The sequence below is a fragment of the Mytilus edulis genome, chromosome 1, assembly GCF_963676685.1.
Source record: "Mytilus edulis chromosome 1, xbMytEdul2.2, whole genome shotgun sequence".
Lineage (NCBI taxonomy): Eukaryota > Metazoa > Mollusca > Bivalvia > Mytilida > Mytilidae > Mytilus > Mytilus edulis.
In genome coordinates, this window is record NC_092344.1 from 55,371,090 (window position 1) to 55,394,073 (window position 22,984).

General features: G+C 33.2%; 1 protein-coding gene across 1 annotated transcript in view; it reads right to left on the reverse strand.

Annotated features, from left to right (window-relative positions):
• Positions 1-7,467: 7,467 nt before the first annotated feature.
• The window catches only part of LOC139514345 (leucine-rich repeat serine/threonine-protein kinase 2-like), a 92,077-nt gene continuing 76,560 nt past the window's right edge, over positions 7,468-22,984 (reverse strand). Inside the window, exons 57-69 of the mRNA XM_071303456.1 lie at positions 22,446-22,571; positions 21,774-21,881; positions 21,188-21,292; positions 20,537-20,638; positions 19,937-20,041; positions 18,815-18,987; positions 14,875-14,950; positions 14,012-14,187; positions 13,671-13,808; positions 12,566-12,744; positions 11,492-11,557; positions 7,895-10,094; positions 7,468-7,749 (exon numbers count right to left, since the gene is read on the reverse strand). Coding sequence (XP_071159557.1) covers positions 9,979-10,094; positions 11,492-11,557; positions 12,566-12,744; positions 13,671-13,808; positions 14,012-14,187; positions 14,875-14,950; positions 18,815-18,987; positions 19,937-20,041; positions 20,537-20,638; positions 21,188-21,292; positions 21,774-21,881; positions 22,446-22,571 — 1,470 coding nt within the window. The 3' untranslated portion in view covers positions 7,468-7,749; positions 7,895-9,978. The remainder of the gene's footprint in view (positions 7,750-7,894; positions 10,095-11,491; positions 11,558-12,565; positions 12,745-13,670; positions 13,809-14,011; positions 14,188-14,874; positions 14,951-18,814; positions 18,988-19,936; positions 20,042-20,536; positions 20,639-21,187; positions 21,293-21,773; positions 21,882-22,445; positions 22,572-22,984) is intronic.

The window sequence follows — 22,984 nt, forward strand, 5'->3', positions numbered from 1 at the left end:
GGTATAGCACCAATAAGTTCAAATGGAAAATAGACGAAGAAGGAGAGAGAAAAACACCTATTGTTGGGAAAAAGTGTAGACAATTATACGTTGAATCAAAGAAAAGAGACTCGTGTGGAATAGCATCACTTATAGTTCAAATGGAAAACCAATGGCAGACAGGAAAAGTAAAGCGGAAGCACATAGCCATCAATGTGTGTCTGTTTTATTGATGGAAACACATTAAGTAGCACATCACTTGATATAGACCATCTAGAGATAACAGTAGAAGGGGTACGAAAACTATTAAGTAATGTCAACCTGAAAAAGGAAAAATGGACTAGATAACAATTCAAACAGAGTCATAAAGGAGTGTGCTACAATAAACTCATCATAGATACCAGGACTAAATTTAGTATATACGCCAGACGTGCGTTTCGTCTACAAAAAACTCATCAGTGACGCTCGAATCCAAAACAGTTAAAAAGGCTAAATAAAGTACGAAGTTGAAGGGCATTGAGAACCAAAATTCCTAAAAGTTTTGCCAAATACAGCTAAGGTAATCTATGCCTGAGGTAGAAAAGACTTACAAGTTTCTCGCCATACATAACAACAATATTTAAGAAAACATATGATGAAGGGTCAGTCCCAAAAGATTGGATTACAACTATCACCACAGCACGATTACCAACATGGCTCTAGACAGAAAGGATCATGCGAATCTCAATTAGTAACAACAATTGAAGATATAGCAAAACAAAAAAAGATCAAGTTGATATATCAATGATATTGGGGATGACTTCAAGTCAAATTTGCGTATCTTTGCAGATGACACCTGGCAATGATGACTGTAACCAATTACAAAAAATCTGGATAAATTGGTCGACTAGGCATGAAATTCAATGAATCAAAATTTTATATTCTAAGAATACAAGAAAAATCCTATCAGACATAACTATCACATGCATGGCAAAAATTTTTAGAGAATGTAGACCAAAACCAATATTTAGGAGTTCAGTTCACTAACAACCTGAAATGGGATATGCACATCAACAAATTGGGGATGACATCAAGTCAAAGTTGCGTCTCTGCAGATGATAGCCTTTATACATGGCAACATATTGCAATGGTGACTGTAACCAATTACAAAAAGATCTGAATAAATTGGTCGACTAGGCATCTAAATGACAGATTAAATAATGCATCAAAATTGATATGTTCTAAGAATAATCAACAAGAAAAAAATCCTGTCAGACACATAAAATAAAATATATCACATGCATTGCCAACTTTTAGAAAAGGTAGACCAAAACCGTGAGTTCAGTTCACTAACAACCTGAAATGGGATATACACAACAACAACACTATGTTTTCTGAGGAAAAACATCTTCAAATTCCCAGAGGAAATTAGGAAAGAGCATAGCAAGCCATTCTTCGAACATACGTTGAATATGCAATCAGTGCCTGGGATCAATATCAGGAAAACCACACCAAACAGATAGAAATGGTTCAAAGAAGATCAGCACGTTTCATAAAACATCAATTCAGCAGAGAACCTGCTTCATGATTACTATCATATATATACTGAATGAGCTAAAATTACCATCATTAGAGACCATAGGGAAAACTTAAGGTTTTTCTTGTTCCACAAAGCTTTACATCATAAAATAACCATAAATATTCCAGATTATGTAGAACAATAAAGCAGGACAACACTGCAATATCACCAAAGTGGTGGAATTACTGCAAACACCACCAATGTCCCTAGCCGAGGCCATCCGTCATCATGTGTTTCGGCCCCTAGCTCGGTACACTCTCAGGATTCGGTCCACAGTGGTGATCAATCACTGCGCATTGGTGGTGGGTTACTTCTGTCTCTCTTTATTCATATCCAACAAGATGCTTTCTCTGCTGCTTGGCCCAGTTTCTGAATTGCTGTTCTTCTTTGCCGGCCAGTCACTCCTACAGCAGAAAACAACCGCCACACTGACTGTGCACGGAAGCCTCTGCAGCCAACCTCAACAGGAAAGTTCACGAATGCCATCCTCTATCTCTGCACTCTGCCAGCAGTTCATCGTACTTTGCCCTCTTCCTTTCATTGGCTTCGCCACATCTCTCCTCCCAGGGAACAGTCAGCTCTATTTATTAAAACCTTTTTACTGCCGCAAGACCAGAGAACTATGATTGGTCTTAGGTTCGTTGGTACAATGTTAGGAAATTGCAGCTTTTCCCTAGATCTACTTCTAACTGCCAGTCTCTCGCCTGATTTAACATTCCTGATGTGTTATGTTTACTTTTCTGACTTAGTTCCCCCTCCTTTACAAACTGGATCTTGATAGGTTCGTTTCTTGTGTGTTTTGCATCTTTCCTCTGTTTCTCTATCACTTCAGCAAGTTCCCGGAGTACTTAGTTGTGTCGCCATGTATATCTACCCTCTGTAAGAGCGGTATTGCACCCTGAAAGTACATGTTATAGTGTTCCTCTGTTTCTGCACAAGGAACAATCTGGTGTTTCTGAAAGTTTCCACCTGTGTAGATTTACAGGTGTTGGTAGAAGGATCTGTAGTTGGTATTGAGGATATCGCCATATTTCTGACCATGTAAGGGATAGTTGTTCTAATTCCCATCTCGACCAATCACCTTGGATCCCTAATTCTACTGTCTTTGCTTGTCTGTTCTCTAGATTTTATCTCTCTTTGAACTAGGCTTCGTCTCTCTTGGGTGTTAGCATTTTTCCAGTAGCAACTTTTCGATATTGCAAGGTCCTGTCTTCCTACTGCCACTGTTCCTACGATGTCTTTATACCTTTATCTACTCTCTACCTCTGAAACTGCTTTGGAGGCTGACCACTTTCGTCATTTTCTTACTTGGACACCTGCTGTTCTTACTTTGTCATCTCTAGATTCTTTCAAAGTCATTACAAGGCGAGTTTTGCTTACTTTGAATTCTTCCACTATAGATGTTAATGTAATCTGTAACTTAGCGGTCCTGCTGTACAGTCCTACAGTTGTAAAACTTCTAGGGACACCTGACCATTTCCTTAGATGTCTGTTGATGATTCTTGTAAGCTCCTCAACTGTTGTCAATGTAATTTCATACAACATATCCTTGACAGGATTCTATGTTGGTATATCCATGCCTTTAATGTCCCTGGTAGACCTGTCTTATCGATGTTCCTCATTCCCTTTAAAACCTGTTGTTTGATTTTTCCTGATATTGTTCTTGTCACTTAAAGAGTCATCGTACCACTTTCCTAAGCACTTGATGGGATTGTCAATTATTGATGGAATGTCTTCTCCTTGCACCTTTAGTTCAACTTGGTGTGTGCTCTTCCCTTTTCTTATTATTAGAGTTTTAGACTTCTTTGGCTTGAATGCCATCCTTGCCCTTGTTAATGTCTCTTCCAAGGCCTTTAACACCTTTCTAGACATGGGTATCAGTAGTAATGGTTAAATCGATCATGAACCCTCTATTTGGTGGTTGCCTAATGTCTGTTGATGCTTTTATGTCTCTAATTTCGCTCTCTCCAGATTTAATCATCATATCTATTCCCATGACAAACAAGATAACTGGGATGGTACATCCAGTAACTATTCCTTTTTGTAGTTCCTGCCATGTGGTTGTAAATGAGTTTTTGGTAAATCGCAGCTCAATACCACTGAGATAATTTCTTAATACTTTCTTAAAGTGGTCTTGAATATGGTAATGATCTAGTGACTTCTGTATCAGCATGTGAGGAATTGTGCCATAGACGTTGGTTAAATCTAACCATACTACTGTGAGATCTTTCTTGTTCACGTTGGCCTCTTGAATAAGTTGTGAAATAATGCTTGTATGTCAATGCATCCTTAGAATCCTGGTACTCCGCCCTTCTGTACCGAAATGTCTACATAGTTGTTAAAAAAGAGGGACGAAAGATACAAGAGGGATAGTAAAACTCATAGATTGAAAATAAACTGACAACGCCATGGCTAAAAATAAAAAGACAGACAGACAATAATAGTACAGAAGACACAACATAGAAAACTAAAGAATAAGCAACACGAACCCCACCAAAAACTGGAACGCAGTTTCCAGGATGTTCCCACTGCCTTTCGTCGCTGTGCGTCTCTGATAAATCTTTTCCCACTTCCTCTTTTGTACTTTTTACTGATTCCCCCTTTGTTCCGTCCAGTGTTGCTTTGGTAAAATTGTATGGGTTGGCAACAAACATTGCTCTCTTCTTCTCTCTTTCTCTCTTTGCTTTTCTGATTCTTTCTGCTCTTTGTAGATTGTGATCTGTCATGTATGATGCCATCCTTCTAGCCATGATAGAGAAAAAGATCTTTTCTTATACTTTTAGGAAAGAGATAGTTCTAAATTGTTGAATAAAACACCCTTCTGCTTTCTGCCAACATAATGGTATCTTTCCTTTCCTCCACACCACTTTCAGTAGTCTCCACAGGTGTTTCAAAATCTTTGGACACTGCTTATATACCTTATACGGGATGCCATTTTGTCCTGGTGATGGATGCAGACCTAGCTTTCTTCACAACATCTGTTACTTCTTGCCATGACAGTTCCTTAATATTCATTGGTATTTCTGGTTCTAGCAACTTTTCTATCCTTTCGCATTTTCCAAGATGTTCCCACTGCCTTTCGTCGCTGTGTGTCTCTGATAGATTTTTTTCCACTTCCTCTTTTGTGTTTTTACTGATCCCGCCTTTTTTCCGTCCAGTGTTGCTTTGGTAAGCTTGTATGGGTTGGCAATACACATTGCTCTCTAATTCACTCTTTCTCTTCTTGCTTTTCTGATTCTTTCTGCTCTTTGTTTTTTCTTTCCCTCAGTATTGATCTTAGCTCATTCACTCCTTCTTTTTCCTCCCCATTTGCGCTTCTATACTGCTTTGTGACATCATTTATTTCGGTTCTGAGTTTTTGTATTTCTTGTTGACGTCAGCTATGTTTGGTGTTACCCTGAGTGCCTTTTCTTGTTTTGGTGTTACTACCTCCAAATCGTTCTTTTCCTACTACATATACAATTGTTGACAATGATGATATATTTCTCTGTACATCTCCGGTTAGTGTGTTATCTAAGATTATGTCTAGGTCTTCATAAAAAATCTCCAATCTCCTATCATCTGCTGGTGGCCATTATATCTTTCTTTCCTGTTGTCTGATCGGTATTGTCGCTGTTTTATGTTGGTTTTGATTTCCTTGCTCCTCCTCAATGTTGATCTGAGTAGCTTCATTAGGTAAGAGGTCCTCAGCACAGTGGTGTGCTTCCTGGCTGTGGTCCTCCGTCTTCAGTGTTAACTGTGTGTTCCTTCTGCTGCTTTCCAGATCCACACTTAGTTCTTGCCTGGTGTATCTTTAACCTTTTAAGTTCTTGCAAACTTTTCCACAATGACACTTGGTTTCTGCCGTTGTTCCAGTCAAAGTTAGTTAGATTAGCCGAGTTGTTACTGTTTTGTCCTGCTCCATGGGTCTCTCATCCTCCCCCTCTCGGAAGACCCTGGGGGTATTGCTCGTTATTCTGTGTTGTAGCTAGGTATGATATAAGATATCTTAGATATATTGACGTTACAATATGAGTAAAATAGTTTGACATACAGAGGAGCCAACCAAACCAAAACTAATGTCAAAGAAACACGGAAAACAGTCATCAAAAGAAAAAGACAAACAAAAGTCCTCAGAACTAGATGCATGTAAAATAAGGAAATGAGGAAATGTGGTATGATTTCCAATGTGAGAACTATCTAACCGAGTCCAACTGAAGAGGATTTTAGCAACCAGGAGAATTCAATGATGAGTAAAACACATACCACTATATAAGACCCCAGTATGACAAAATGTGAAACCAAAAAAACCAACTTGACTAAACAATAGACATAAACAAATATGATAGACATCAACCAATAACCAACAACCACTAAATTACTGGCTCCTGACTTGGACAGACAGTCATATGCATATATAACATGTTAAATTTGTTTGAGAGATCTCATTCCCACCTGTAAATTACATCAACCTTGGACAGTACTGTTACATCACAAGATAGAACAAACTGTATATCAGTTTGAAATGGCTTGATTTTTCAGATTAGCACTATTAAAAAACTCACACACAAAACAAATACGAATGTAACATAGATGAGGGTCTACTAATGGGGTCCTTCATTTCTGTTTTTTATGCCGTTTTTCTCTTTTCTTTATATTCTAACACCCAATTATTCTCTGTCCTTTTTTTTTTCTCTTATTTTTTCCATTTTTGTTATGTCATATATTATTTTGGTCATGTGCTAGTTATCACTTGAATCAACTGGACATTAAAAATATAAGAAACAAACATGAATTAAGTGTGACCTTGGACATCAGAAGCAACCTTGAGGAAAATTCATTGATGTGAACTTTTGAATTTGTGGCAACATTTCAGCAAAGCCAGATATATCTCCAAGTTTATAATGTATTCAAGAACTTGAGGTTCCTTATATGATTTCATGGATATATAATTAGGATATCCATGTTACAGATGCAGAGGATATGTTCTCATTGTTGTAGCCACATTCCTACCCCCCCTTTTTTTAGTGTAACATCACTAAAACGCTACTTAGCCCCAAACTTATACTAGCCATGGGGCAAAACAACCAGTGCCACATGTGAACTATGATATGCCTACCCTTATAGAGCACAAAAGATCATACTTTGTTTTGATGGGTGTGGTGGTACTCTCTTTAGTTTTACAGATAGTGTTTTGTTTGCCTTTTATATAAAAAAGAAGATGTGGTATGATTACCAATGAGACAACTCTTCACAACAGACCAAATGACACAGAAGTAACAGTTATAGGTCACCAAACAGCCTTCAACAATCAGGAGAGCTCATACAGCATAGTCAGCTTTTAATGGCACTGAAATCACAAATGTAAATCAATTCAAATGAAAACTAACAGCCTAATTAACGTACAAAATGAACCAAAAAAAATAGGTAACACAGCAACAAAAGTCAACCACTGAATTTCAGGTTCCTGACTTTGGACAGGCACATACAGTAAGAATGTGGCAGGGTTAAACATGTAAGCAGGATCCAAACCAGGGGCGGATCCAGCCATTTTAAATAGGGGATGGGGGTGGGGGGGGTTTCAACAACATGTTCCAATTCAAATGCATTGATCATAACAAAAACGGATTCCAACCCACAGGATCCTCCTCTGGATCTGCCACTGCCAACCGTTCATTTACATAGGGCAGTGGTGTAACAGTACAACATAAAAAGAATAAACTATAACCTGCTTTTTGTATTTTGTCATGGTTTTGTAAAATAAAAATCTTTGAAATACATGTTTGTTTTCTGTCCCTTTGGTGTATTTCTCTATGATTAATTCTGTTTAAGTTGATGTCGCTTGATTTGAAGCTTTAAGAATTTGGTTTCAGTAACTCATCACAGTTCTGTTTTAATGTACAGATGCATGTTATTGAATAGAGGGCAACATAATGTTATCAAGTCAAAGAACCCATAAAAATATTTAATTATTTACCCTAACAATTAATAACAATAATATATAACAATAATTTTTACAATCAATCGTTATATATATAATCACAGACTAGTTTCCTTGATATGTATTAAAATTTGTTAGACTTTCATTTAGAACCCCTTCATGTACATCTATTCTGTCAAGAGATTGAGTTGAAAAATTTACCAGTTGAAGAAAATACATTATGTTAGAACTAAATAATTAATAAAAAATATAAAAAATAAATCCTCGACTCTTAATAAACGAATTGTTATTTCTGAAGTAATACAAATTTACTTAGAATTCACTAAATTTAATTAAAAAAAACTGAAATAATTTGAATTGTTTTGTGTAAAATGTATCTAAATACACAGTCACAGGTTGTCGTTTTCATCTTGGATGAACATGGTTTGGAAAAATACAAAATTTAGGTTTACAGCTAATGAAGACAAAGATAGGTCAACCAAGATAGGAAAATGGTTTAACACAGTTTTTTGGATCGCAAATTCATCCAGTGGAGAAAGTTGAGGACAGTTTGGCTGATGATATAATGTCAAATGCTCCTGTAAATTAAAGCTGCAACAAAATTGCCACTTATTTAGTGTGGACAGCTGTGCATCATGAAGTAAAATATTAAGGTTATTTTCAGGATAAAATCACAGGTAAAAACTCATGTGAATTACAGTTAATGTTTACAATTATGTTTCCTGAAGATTATGTCAAGCTCTAAATGTTTTCTTTAGTGATTCTAAGTTGCTGTTCTGACATATAAGCAGATCTCTTTTTTATTCATAACATTATTAAATTTTAAAAGGATTTTCCCAAACACTCTTGCACAGAAATAATAGACCACACAACCATTTATAAATTCTTTGTTGTGATGAATTCAGAATGTTGCTATTAAAAAATAAGTTTTTGCAGTTGAAAGTTGAAGTTTTCCAGATGGAAAAAGATATCAAATAAAGTGGGCTTTGTTCAACTGTTTCTTTGGATAAATACACATTCCAAAACCTAGTATTCTTCAATAGCTCCTGAACCAAGAATATATCTTAAATGATGTAAATTTATATTAAGCATATAAAAACATGGTAACACAAGTGTGTAATCAGAAGAGTTACATAAAAATTATTCTGAAAGACACATGCTATTCAGCCTATTGCAAAATGTTAAAAAAAAATGAAAGAAGACAGCAGATTTAGTAATTCTTCCAATATTACAAACAAAACATTTAGATTACTAACAATAACAGTATAACCATCATAGCTATATGGAATGATATCACAGAATATACAATTTGTGAATTGTCATCAGTTCAAAGAAAGATTCAAAATGCATTTTCACAACTTCATATAAATTAAATATCTTTGATACAACCAGTTCATTTATCATTCAATGTACAAATCAATTCTGTATAAAATATACTATATAAAATACTATGACAAAATTATTTTTTCATAAAAATAAAATATTGCATATGTCCCATGGTCTTTAATAATTAAATGCATCACAGCAATTAACAATAACACACTAGTTAGCAAATAATTCAACAAGCACCTTCTTCAATGTTTTTTTGTTAGAACCAAAATATTGAAGGACAACATTACATATTTAACCATGAACTTGTAATGCAGTGAAAGAAGAAATACAACTGCATATCCCAGTTACCAACAACATTGGGGAAAGTAAACATCAATTGTATTGCTGCATTCTTATTAGTTTATGCATTGTAAACATATCATTAGGATTCATCAAACAAATAATCATGCTGAAAACTAAGCTTTTAAACAATAATAATGAATGCAATAGTAAATACAATAAAAGACGTCATATACATAAGGAATTTCATTATTTTTTTTTACCACATAAAATCAGAAAACAATGGCGTTTATTGTGAACCTGGAGTTTACAGCACAAAAAAACTGACGACTAAGATTGATTGTAAGTCATGGACAATTCAGTATACTTTGTTTTTTGTGAAATCGACTCCTGGTATAAATCAGCATAAGATTTAAATTTCTAATTCATGGCAGCGAGGTAAAACAAAATCATCAAAAATATAAATTGTGAATATCTAGATTTCACCTACATGATATATTGTTACTTCAATTTGTTCTGGCATGACTGATGAAACACATCAAGGAGATAAAGACAGCATAATCACATAATAGTTGACACCATGTCTAACTTTCATATAAAATTCTCTCCATACCATATTATATCTCAGTGAGACAATTGTCCATACAATTATTATTTATAAATTTATAAAAGTTAGAGGAACTCATTTTAGGCCAACTTTTCAATAAATACCAAATCTGATTAGCAATATATCTTTTCAAGAGGCCACGTCTATGTTATTTCATAATTGAAATGTAATGTGATCCAAGTTATTACAATTTCTTGATGTCTGTAGTTTCCAAATTCATGTCTTTTCATTGAAGTGTTACATTGTTGTATCTTTTATCCCAATTTGAATTATAACTGTGATGAAGTTGTTTTTTTCTTAACATCACAGAGTCAAATAGTTTTCTACCAACTGTTGTCTTTGTTTAATTTCAAGCATCTGCTGTCTTACATTTATAGAGAAATTTCCATCCCATACAATTATGCTACCATAATCTTCATCTGAAAAATAAAAGTGTATACTATAAAATATGAGTTGGAAATCATAACACATGTTTTCTATTAAAGTTGTTTATTTAATAAACTGATTAGTTGATGTCTGCTTTATTTCCACTGTTAATATGACATGCAAATTCAGGACTATAACATGTTAATGTAATATGAAAAAGCCTTTTGCCTTCTCAAACATGTGCATCATTTGGTGTTTATAGTATCAAACATATGCATCACTTGGCATTTGTTTTCTTAAAAATATGTATATCATTTGGAGATTGTTGTTTTAAATATGTGAATGCCTAAAAAATAAACGATAAAAAAAAATTCTGATCTTCTGATAATTTTGTTTAAAGAGATTATTGTACATGTACAAAATTAACCTGATCTTAATTGTATGAGTCTTAACCCTTTCAACGCTATACACGGCATATGCCGCGATGACGTACGCCGTTCGCCACTGCTATTCGCGGGATATGCCGCGATGAAAAAGGATTTTTCATAAGGACTCTTAAACCATTCGGTTTTCATTCGGGTTCTCTCTAATTTTTCCTCGTTTGAATCTAGGATATGCAAGGTCTCATTTGCGCTTGAAATCCCGACAATTTTTATAGTAAAATCATGCAGTAGAAGGAAAATAGAAGGAAAATAAAAACAAATATTTTGACAAATGCAAATGGCGGAAATCGGAAACGAAGCTGTAAATATGGAAAAATTTCAGCATTTCCTTGGCGAAACTTACAACGAGGATTAGTTAAAAGGTTTCTTGTTATCTCAATGTGTTTATTACATAAAATTCGTGTGGGAAATATGATTTGATCGATCATTACGAGACGTAGAAAAAGGGGGGAAAACGGAGGTTGACTGAATATTTTTAGGACGGAGCTATTTATTTGTGCCACGATTACATAAAAAGTTATGTATGGTACAATACGCTACGGAATCGGGCAACTGGTGTCTTCTTTACAATATGGCAGATAAAACAACAAAATAAATGAAGACTAAAAGTAGTTTTTATTCAAAATTCAACACAAATGTAATAAATTACACCTTTTACCTGTTAATTACCTGAAAACGCAGGTAACCTGATAAAAATTTCAGTAAAATAATTGCCTAACATTACAGTTCATGCTCTCCTGAGCATTTTTCATGCAATAACTTTCTCTGTATCTCATATAATAAAAAAGATACAGCAGTCTGAAAAGGAAAATACTGTTCTAATGAATGTACTAAAAAAAAATGCAGCAGCAGCAGCCATTTTTCTATTTTTTTGTGTAGCGTTGAAAGGGTTAAAGGTTGTAATTGCATTAGCATATTATTTCCCATTTTTTTTAGCAAATTTTGAATACAATGTCAATGAATATATGCTTTGACATAATTGAATTCACTTGTTTTAATTTACATACCATGACACTTGTAGGAGTCTGCTCTGTCATGGAATCCTAAGGCTCCACTTACAATTAATGGGTATTCTAAAAAAATAAAATATGGATCTATACTACATTTGTACTAGTACCATTTGGCAGCACAGGCTCCTTTTTAGGTAGAAAACTGAATGATTTTCAACAGTTTTTTTTTCTCTTCTGATAACATTGTAAGACATAACAATATATAATAATGCTTTTATGAATCTTTTTTATCAATTTAGTTAAATTGTCTTAATTTGTTGAAGAAAACTTAAAAGCCAAATTTTTGGGCAAAAATAGGTCTTCAAAGTATGTAACTTCTTAAACTGGCAGTAACTTCAATTTTTATATGCCAGTCAAAATTTTGACAGGACGTATTATGGAATACAAATGTCCTTCATCCCTCCGTCTGTCTGTCCGGCGTAAACATGTCGCACTGTAACTTGAGAACGACTTATCCAAATTTCATGAAACTTATTATAGTTGTTTCTTATGATGGTCAAATGATCTGTATACTTTTTGGTGAAAAAGGATTAAAACTTTTTAAGTTACAGCACTTTGTAACTAAAACAGGGGTGTTTTTTTCACATGTCGCACTGTATCTCAAAAAACAATTTTTGATTATTGCTTAAAACTTTACACACTTCTTAGTTATATTAATCTTAAGATCTGTATACTTTTTGGTGATGATTCAAAATTTCATTTATGAGTTATTGAGTATTTTGTAAAAAAAGGGGAGGTTTTTTTTTTACATGTCACACCGTATCTCAAAAAAAAATTTATGATTATTTATTAAAACTTTACACACTTCTTTGTTATATTAATCTAGAGATCTGTATATTTTTTGGTTTTGATTAAAAAAATTATTTTAGTCATATTTAGTTTTTTGTAAAAAAAAAAAGAGGGGGGGGGGGGGGGTTCACATGTCCAGCCATATCTCAAAAACAATATATGGTTATTGCTTAAAACTTCCTCAGAAACTATTTATGATTATTGCATTAAACTGCCACACAAGGCGTCGGGCGTATCATGTGCTCATGGCGCAGCTGTCAATTAACAAAATAAAATGCTTACCTTTATGGTGTACTGTCAACAAACTCCTTACAGGGTTTGTGTATCTGTGCGTTAATACAATAAGATTTTGTGTCTTTACATCAACCAATCCAATATGGCCACTACCAGTCCCAATCCACAGGACACCTATGTTGCCTTGCAGAGCTAAAGATGTTACTCTTGATAAGTCTTTCCTCAGTCTACATAAATAATAAATACTTATTGGGAACTTTAGAACACTGTTGCAACTCTCCACTATGGAGGTAATTATACAGATAATATGTATCATGTGTGCGATGTCTTTCAACATAACTTTACATTTACAAGGACAAACAAGTTCGCACTGCTTGGCTTCCAAAGTAAATCTTTCTTTTCATGACTTTTACAATATTTGGTATTTTGGAAGAAAAATTGTGTTAACACATGTGGAAGAGTATCTTAAGAATGCTTGCAATCTGCAATGTAGAGTTATCAGTCCTAGCTCTCTCTTAAGTATTGATAACTCTGCATGATCATGAGAGATTGAATGTTTTGCAGGAAAATATGAATGCCTACTCAAATCCAATCTATTACAGAAGAGTGTTCACAATGCTTTTGTACTACACTATTTTTATATAGTAGAATAGAATTATATACAAATTGATGAAAATTATATATACATGTAACTGTAATATACAAATATTATTTGTACAACAAACCAGAGTATACTGATTTCTTTCACTACAACATAATAGTTATTACGGTGAGGTTGAAATCCCTGTCATTTATTTATCATCCAGGCATGACCTTGTCTCAGATTTTTTTTTACATCTGTACATTAACCTTATTTTCAGGTATAGAGATGTGATTTTTTTTTCTGAGAAAAGTGCTTGTGACCATCCCCAAGAACTTGCAGTACTTCAGTACTTTGATTTACAATTACACTGTACCATCTTTTTATCCCTTTGCCTGTGCCAAGTCACGCTATCATTGTTCACTAATGTAATTTTATTACTTGAATACTTTTTTTCTCATGGGTACAGTATTGATGGTTGATGTGGTTTTGTTGTTCTATTTGGTAATTTTTGCAATTCCTGTTATCCTTTTTATGAGTTATTTGTTTAAAATGAATTCAACATGAACTTACTGAAAGATCTGAGAAATATCCAATGTTGACCTTGGTTTCAGGTCTGCTGCAATGTAGATGTGTACAATACAAGATTTAGCATGGGATAAAAACAATTTCTTATGTCCTAACACCATATTATTTATCTGTGATGGTCTTCTGAAAACAAAAATAACAAAACTTAAAAGTCATATGTTCAAATTAAAAAGTCTGAAATAAGAGTTCTCTTGGTTTTTCTTATAGCAAAAACATCTTTATAGATTTATTAAGAATTAAGCAAGATATTAAATGGAAAAGGAACAGGAGCTCAAGTTGAAAAGATTATGCAATGAAAAATTTACTAGAGTTTCTCTTTGACTTACTTTGGATCTGCAGTATCTATCTTCTTTTCCACACCTATACTTGATCTGGTTCTTAGTATCAACACACGAGATCCACAACTGACATACAAACGTTTATCTCTCTGTGATACCTCCATACACCTTACAACCTCCTTAGCATTACCAGGGGTCAAACACATTGGTATGGCTTTTTCTTCCTGAAAGAGAAAATATCAGTTAGCTTTATTTTTTCTGGTCTACAACATAATCTCTCTCCTTTAATAATTTGAGTTACAGAAAGACACTAAAAGCTATTAAAACAGATTTTTTGTAAGATTTCATGACATATTATATAATTACATACTCATAAATAGGTTGCTGTGTTAAAATAAGTAGCTTTGATAAATAAATGTCAATAAGACTGTTCACCGAAGACCAAAATAATATCACTGTCCAATAATGAACAAAATACTTACCTGATTATTAGCTTTTCATCACAGTCGACTCACTGTAACTAGGGCTACCTTTATTATCTTTTTACATTTACTGTTATTTTGTTTTCATTCTAATTATGCATGTAATATTTGCCACTAGGCATCTATCAACAAATGTACACACAATGACAAAATCCCTTTTGTAGATGAGTGCATTCATTGTGCAAATAATTTTGATACATTTTTTTTACTTCGTTTTGCCTATATAATTACATTTTAGTACTAATTTGATAGATTAGAGTCGTCAAGAAATTGTTGCAAAGATACAGTGCTTTGAATAATCTTTTATTTAGAATACTAGAAACAAATAAACTCATCATAGATACCAGGATGAAATTTCGTATTTACACCAAATGCTCTGAAAGTCAAATTTATGACGAAAGCGATATTCATAACTTATTCACCACTTACATGAATCAGATCAGAAACTAAAAAAACAGCTATAGTTCCATTAGCTAAACCAACAAATACTAAATCATCCTTAGAACTGAAAAAGAAAAAAAAAACATTATCAGTAAATTGCATGTTCTTCAAGGATCACCAGTTCTATGCCTTTCATTTGATACCTTAAGGTGTAATATCACCAAATCATGGTATGTCACATCCGGTTGAATACGAAAATAGGTCGAAAAAAAATATTCCCTTGAATTTGACAGTTGTAGGTAATTAATCCTACATTTTATTGCAGAAAACTTTTCTTTGTCATAAACATATGTCTTGGGTATTTCAAAGCACCATTATTTTTTTATTTGGGGTTTCTATAGAATATTTTGTAAACTTGAGGTTACAAGGTGACTAAATCTTGTATAACAACAACAACAACAACAATACTTTATTTTAAGAGGGTTACACAGTTAGCTATATAACTAATCTTCCCTGAGGCTTTCATCATGAGAAATCAAACAAAATGCAAACATATACATTGCATACATTAGTATAAAAAGTCAAGTATGATAATAATGTTTAATACAACTTGATAAAATGTGATGAAAAAAAATAAACATGATGACATGATCAGTTTTTAATATTATTGATATAGCTAGGTTGATTTCAATAAATGATCTGTTATTTTGTATTTGAAAGAATTAACATTTGTAATATTTCTTAACGGTATTGGCAAATTATTCCACAAGAATGGTCCAGAATACATAAAAGATTTTTTGAACAATTCTGTTTTTGGTTTAGGGAGTATGAGGTTTCCTTGAACAGCATTTCTCAAGGGGTATACAGGTTAAATAAGGGGAGAAATTTTATTGGTTAACTTCCAATGATGGTTATTTTCTTATATGCAATGAAATGTTATGTGAATTTTTTTCTATAGAACTGGACAGGATGAAACTTCACTCATGCCAAGTATTTCTTTATTTGAAACTATTTGATTTGTTAAATCTTGCAAAGTCTACCCAAATTATTCTTGCAAAGAAATCTGCTCAAGCCGGTGCTAGGGGTCGTCTTAAGCTTGCAGTGAGGTGAGAAATTTTGTGCTCCTTGTCGAGGGCCTCACTATGATAACTGGATGAAGAACAGCAATAAAAGTGCTTTTCATTTGCTTTTTGTGGTTTTTTTTTCTCTGTTCAATAACTGATTTTGTGTCATTGATGGATACCCTATATCCTTTGTTTTCAATTATAACATGCAGGTCCTTTTATTTTGGGAAATCACGGTTTATTTATTTGTTGAAATTGGCTTTGAACTAGGTTTCAGAATTGTGAGTACATGTATAGGTGAATTTAGATAAATACTTTTGTGTGTTGTTTTTTTTGCCATTTGGTAAGTTTTTGTTGTGTTTCATCTCAATCTGATTAGTCTATCCCTTTAAACAGACTTTTTTTCAGTTTGTTCTTATCTTGTGTTGTAATATGACTGTCCCAGGTTTGGTTGCAGGTTGTACACTAACAAAGATGTTTGGCCCTGTCACATTTGTTATGTGCCTGTCCAAAGTCAGGAGACTGTAATTCAGCGGTTGTCTTTGGTTGTTGTGAAATTTTTTCCTTTTTTTTTTTAATTTATTGTTACATTATATTAGCATAAATAAGACTGTTAGTAACTCTTTAAAATTGTTTCACAATTTGTCATGCTGACGCCCTCAATAGCTTAGAATATGGTGTAAGTTTTTTGCATTTGCATTGTTGAAGGCCATACTATAGGTAAGCTAGAAATATATACATCATTTTCCTTTGCTCTCTGTGGATTCATTGGCAATCATACCACATCTTCTTCTTATAGAAACAATGAACTATAAAATATACAATAAGAATTTCTTCATTTTATAAAAAAAATATGAAATTAATTTTTCAAAGTATCAATTTAAAAAAAAGAATGAAATGGATCTCAATTCCTAATAATTTAAAAGCATCTATTTCCACAATAATGTAAATACTTTAGGAATATTTAATACTAATATTAGTCTACTATGCTTAAATAGAACATATGTACAGATTGTATGTTTATTCTATTACACCGGCCAACATCTGAAGTTAGCAAAAGATTTTGTTACAATAATTATCATATTATAAGGTACCAGGATTATAATTTAGTACACCAGATGTGCGTTTCGTCTACATAAGACTCATCATTGACGCTCATATCAAAATATTTAAAAAAAAAGCCAAACAATTACAAAGTTGAAGAGCATTAAGTTATAAAGTACGATATATGGAAGAAGAGGCTTATTTGAAGCAAATTGAAATTCATTTGACAATGAAGTCTACAATATTACTTAAAACTATATCATAGACTCAAATGGCTAGGTTGCACAAATAATTTCTTTAACAGCTGAGAATGCTCAATACTAAACATATTTGAAATATGAAATGTTAAAATTCCTCAAACATTTTCGTAATTACTGGTGCACAACTGCCCATCTGAAATAACCATACTAAAAGCTGGTTTTGGAATTAATTTTTTGTTTGCAAAACTTTAGTGCTGGCAGGTGGTATCCAATGTATTCCTATAAAAATGTATTAAAGGCCACTATCATGTTCAACAGGGATCGGTATACTCACAATTTTGTTCTGCAAAAGTTGCCATGGTTACATGTTATATATATTAAAACAGTAATAAGATTTCCAATATTTAAAAATAAATTAATGCCTAGGTAATACTATAAAGTGTCCACATAGTTGTTAATCTTTTAAAAATTACATGAAGATTTATTATAGATTAGTTTTAAAAATAAAACAAGGAGCAGGTACTAAGGGGTTAAAGGAAAATCCTACGGTTAAATAGAAAACAGCAAAAACCCAAACAAAAGCCCACAAAAAAAAATCCAAGAACTATATAGTCCTAGCTACATGAAACTTCAAAACTAACTCTTTATAATGGTAATCAGTTCCTACTCAACAATTGGTATCATATTGAGGATGAGAGTATATTAAGGCAAAATGATGATTGCACTAACCCAAACACTAAGGTGTATTTTTAAAGTGTCATTTTACTAAGTAACAATCCACAAGAAGACTTGTCATGTTACTCAGACATTATTCTGTGATTCCTAGCCTTCCCATCTTTGCTCATACTCCTAAATATTGTATCCTTTGTTGAAAAGCAGCAAATACTGATTTTAAAGTCTTTGGTTTGACCAAACCAGATTTTGAACCCACAACCTCCTGCATTCAAGATGAACATAATACCAATGGTTTGGTAAAACATGTACATCTATGTTATTATTTAACTCTATCATAGAGAGGTATCACACCCTTGTATGTGTCTCATATATAAAACAGCATCATTTAACAGTGTAGTACTATGTTTAGACCTTTTGGATTATAGCTCTTCATCTTTTATATAAGCTTTGGATTGCAAATATTTTGGCCATGAGCATCACTGAAGAGACATGTATTGTCGAAATGCGCATCTGGTGCAAGAAAATTGGTACCGTTAATTTTATTATTAACATTCCAATGTAAGTGTATAAAGATATCTTACCCTGGTATGTGCCTCATACACAAAACAGCATCAGTTTAAAGTGTAGTACTACATGCAAAGGCAGATCTAGGGGAGACCTGGGGCGCCTGGGCCCCCCTTTCGTAGGAAAAATTTGGTTGATTATATAGGGAATCATTGAAGCATGACTGGAGCGGGCCCCCCTTAGGTCAGTCAGCGGGTCCCCCCTTAGGAAAAGTTCTGGTTCCGCCACTGATGTGTACATTCCAGTGCAAGTGTAGATATATCTTACCCTGGTATGTGTCTCATACACAGAACAGCATCAGTTAACAGTGTAGTGCTACGTGTACATTCCAGTGTAAGTGTAGATATTTCTTACCCTGGTATGTGTCTCATACACAGAACAGCATCAGTTAACAGTGTAGTGCTACGTGTACATTCCAGTGTAAGTGTAGATATATCTTACCCTGGTATGTGCCTCATACACAGAACAGCATCAGTTAACAGTGTAGTGCTACGTGTACATTCCAGTGTTAGTGTATTGTATATCCATATTCTACACTCTTCTGTGCCAATGAGTAAGCAGTTCTCTGGCAATGCCAATAAACACAGAATTCTGCCATGGGTAAATATTGCACCCTAATATAAACCAAAACACAATGATATATTGAGTTCAAGATAAAATTTAAAAGAGTAAGAACAATATGGTCCTTATTTGGCTAAATATTTAAATTAAGTTACCTCCAACCTTTATGGATAAAGAGAGAATTTGAGATCTAAGAGGAATGATTTTCATTGATTGCGACTGTGACTGGCTGCATCCAATCAAAAAGCGCCTTTAACATGATCATGTGGAAATGTTGAAAATGTAGAAACAATTACCATGTGCCGATTGTGCAGCAAGTGTTTACCCCCCAAAACATACATCAATATCTAGTGACAATTTAAATGTTCTTAATCAACTAATTGAAGTTTTGTGTATGTTTCTTGCACGAATGTTGTAAATGTAATGTCAAAGTATATTTTCGTTCCCTGCTTCACGAAGTTTGTAGACTCTAGAAGTTACTGTGTTTTCATCTCCTCACTTTAGAGGGTTTTAGTGCTACCATTGGTCAATAATAATGTATTCAGAATGGGCATAATTTTAATCAACCAATATATGCCCATGGTGTAACATTCTTATAACAAATGTTGGCTTAAGCTGCCAAGTGTGGAGAGGATGGTCGATCATAAACCTTGGCCAGCAAAGATGCAGTTTATCAATATGAAGTAAAATATCTCATTATTTTGAAACATACTGAAAATATGCAAAATTGGAATAACAAAAAAACTGTGCTAAATGCAACAGGTGTCCCTAGTGAAACAAGAACTGCTACCCATGTAACACCTCAGTTCATCACCTGGTGTTTGGTGGTGTTCATTCTTTTTAGTAGTGATATCTGGACTGTTGTACATTTTTCCATCTCCTTTTTCTTGACCATAGTTTTGTTTATCCTTCATATTCTTTTTTTTATTACTAGGAATGAATAAATTTCCTAAAGAAACACTTTTTGACTTCTCCAACATTTATAACTGAATTTGTACTAGCCTTTGTTTCCATTAATGTTTGTAACTGAAGATCAAGACGAGATAGCTGAACACATTCACTGTTGCCACTAGCAGCCCATAAACATACTTTGCCTTCATCTAATTTCTGCAATATAATAATAAATTAAAGTTTATAATATAATTTCATGTGAACCAGTAGACATGGTACTGTATGTAAACAACAGAATTTAGAATGAAACAGACTTGCTTTATCATGTAAAATTATCGTGTCAAATCATGAAACAATTATGTAGGAGACTTTATTTTTGGAAAATGTTTTGAAGAAAGATTTGATGTAGGTAATGCCTTGCGGTCATGAACGTTTGGAATAAGATTATCATACTCTGACTCCGAGTTCAAACATACTGGATTTGGTGTTTCAAGCACAAATTTTGCACTCAGAGCACTGAGTAAAGTTTTTTAACGGTAGTCCCTGAAGTCATGTTGTACAGTAAAGTGGGACCACAAGGATAACCTGAACTTAAATTTAGTCCATACATCTTACACTTAATTTTACCATTTACTGCAAAACAATCAACACTAAATTGAAAAATCACCACACTTACCTAAATTGTAAGACATTTACATGAATTCTTCTTACCTGAACTGTAAGACATTCTACACTAAGTCCTTTAGTTACTGGCACTCTCTGTTTTAGATTTAACACTTCTGGATCTCTAAGTTTGTCACAGATTGCTGAAGACTGAAAACAGAATTCTCTGTTAATTAAATTTTTATAGTCTTCCAATTTTGTACACTAGCTCACTCTCATAAATATGCAGAAAACCAGTTTGAATGAAATATTTTAAATGTTTAAAATAATAAATTTGAACATAGAACACTGTGTCATGCATGGGACTGCTGTTGTAAGAGAAAATTTTAATGATGACTGCTAGAAACTAAGTCCATTAATCAGTAAAATGATGATTTTATTTGTGTTATTTTGTTTTTAGATGCCATTTCTGGGTCACAAAGAAGATTCTGTTCAAGTTAGAAGAATTCAATAGAGGAGTAAAAGCATCATTGATGCATAAAAAAACTCTATGTAATGATTTACTGCAAATAATACTAAAGTCCTTCAATCAGTACAGTACTGGAAACAAATTTGTTTTGGATAATTATAGACATTTTGTAATGAAGAAGCTTTTAATAAATTTATTCATGTCTAAAATAACTTCGACAACAGATTGAACATAAAAGGTGACAATCTTGAAAGTTAATACAAAAAACCATCTAAAATATAAATGCTTACTTCTGGTCTTTGGTCTGGCCCTGGATGAAGACAATCCAACAACAATGCCTGCATACCTGGCCATGGAGGAACATCCTTCTCTGTGATTGGATGAACTGACTGACCCTAATATAATAAACATCATAGCTGTGATTCATAGTACAATACAGACTCACAAATCATTATTTTTGTTATCCACCTAACATCTACAAAAAACATATTTACTATAGCTGCATTATGTATCTGTATTGGTTCAAACATCTTGAAGCAATGATGAATTCTCAATGGAAGTGAAAACAAAGCTGAGCTGACTTTACAGCAATCATTTCATATCATAAATTATATAACTTTTAAATGTCAAATTTTTCGGGATTGAGAAAAAATAATTTCAATAATAATTGAATTTATTGTCTTTTCAAAGCTTATAAAAAAGTTGTACTGGTTAAAATTAAAATTTGTGGTTCACCTGAAGTGCTGTATCCACAATATACCTAAAAATAGTTTTCCATGACGTATAAAAAGTCCACAGAATATTTTAACAGCAAATGCAGTAATATTGTTTGATATTCTATGTAGGTTATAAATTCTCCATGAAGAAATAGATTACCTCAGCTATGGCTTTGTCCATTTCACCTTTACATTCAAATTCACTGAATGGATGTTTTCCATTGGTCAATAAAGAATAAAGTGTTATACCATATGAGAAAACATCAGCCTGTCAAAAAAACAACAATTCCAATATTACAACATTCTAAACTTTCAAATTTTACTTTTTTTATTTTTATTCATTGCAAATATAAAAACTTGAATTCCAAAAGGACACAAAAAAATCTTCATTTTATACAGGTGCCCATACTGAAATGATTCATCTGATTTGTTGATTATGATTTGGTTTTAATCTGGAAGTCTTTGAGATGCATGTCTTTTTCATGTATCGCTGACAAATATCAAATATCATCAGGTCAAGGTCAGAAAATCACTTACTGGGTCTTGTGAGTACCACCCATCAGGTAGCCAGTACTTCAGTCAATTATTGTGTGATTTGATTTATACATTTTGTCTTTAAATTTCCAGTTCCTAAATCATGGAATTCTACAACAGTCATTGCACAATTGGCAAAGTTGATTTTATTATGCAATTTAAAGCGTATGGGTTTTATGCTCTCAAATATTTACATTTTTCTCTTTTCAACTTTTAGGTCCCTGAGAATATGTGATGAAAGTAAACCTTGAAACATTTGTGATGTCAAAGACATTAATAAGTATAATGTTATCTTTACCTTAAAAGAGTAAGTTTCCCCTCTGATCACTTCAGGAGCTCTGTAGGCCAGTGTACCCTCTTGTAACATCAGTCCATCTAACATAGAAAATCTAGATATTCCATAGTCAGATATTTTAGCATTGATCTACAATTAAATATACCACATAAGTGAACTTAAAAGTAATATGTATCAAACAACTTTTAAATATTTATAATCTAAAAATAAAACAATCTTAATTTTGTTCAAAGTAAGAATGATAGGAAATAATAAATTGTTGACACAGAGATATGTCTAGTCTGTGAATAATTTTTACAGTAAAATGCAAATAGCAACTTTCACTTCAACTTAAGGTGAGAAAAAATGTGCATACATATTCGTGAAAATTAATACAACATGTTAATGTATAATACTGTATATATCTTGCTATGTATTGACAAACTGGGTCAGAAACTTAAAAGTGCAAATCCCAGAGAGAAGAACACAGAAATGTCATTATAAAAGAACCAATATTTATCAGGCATTTGAACCCATAACCTTCCAGAATGAGGTTAAGCACA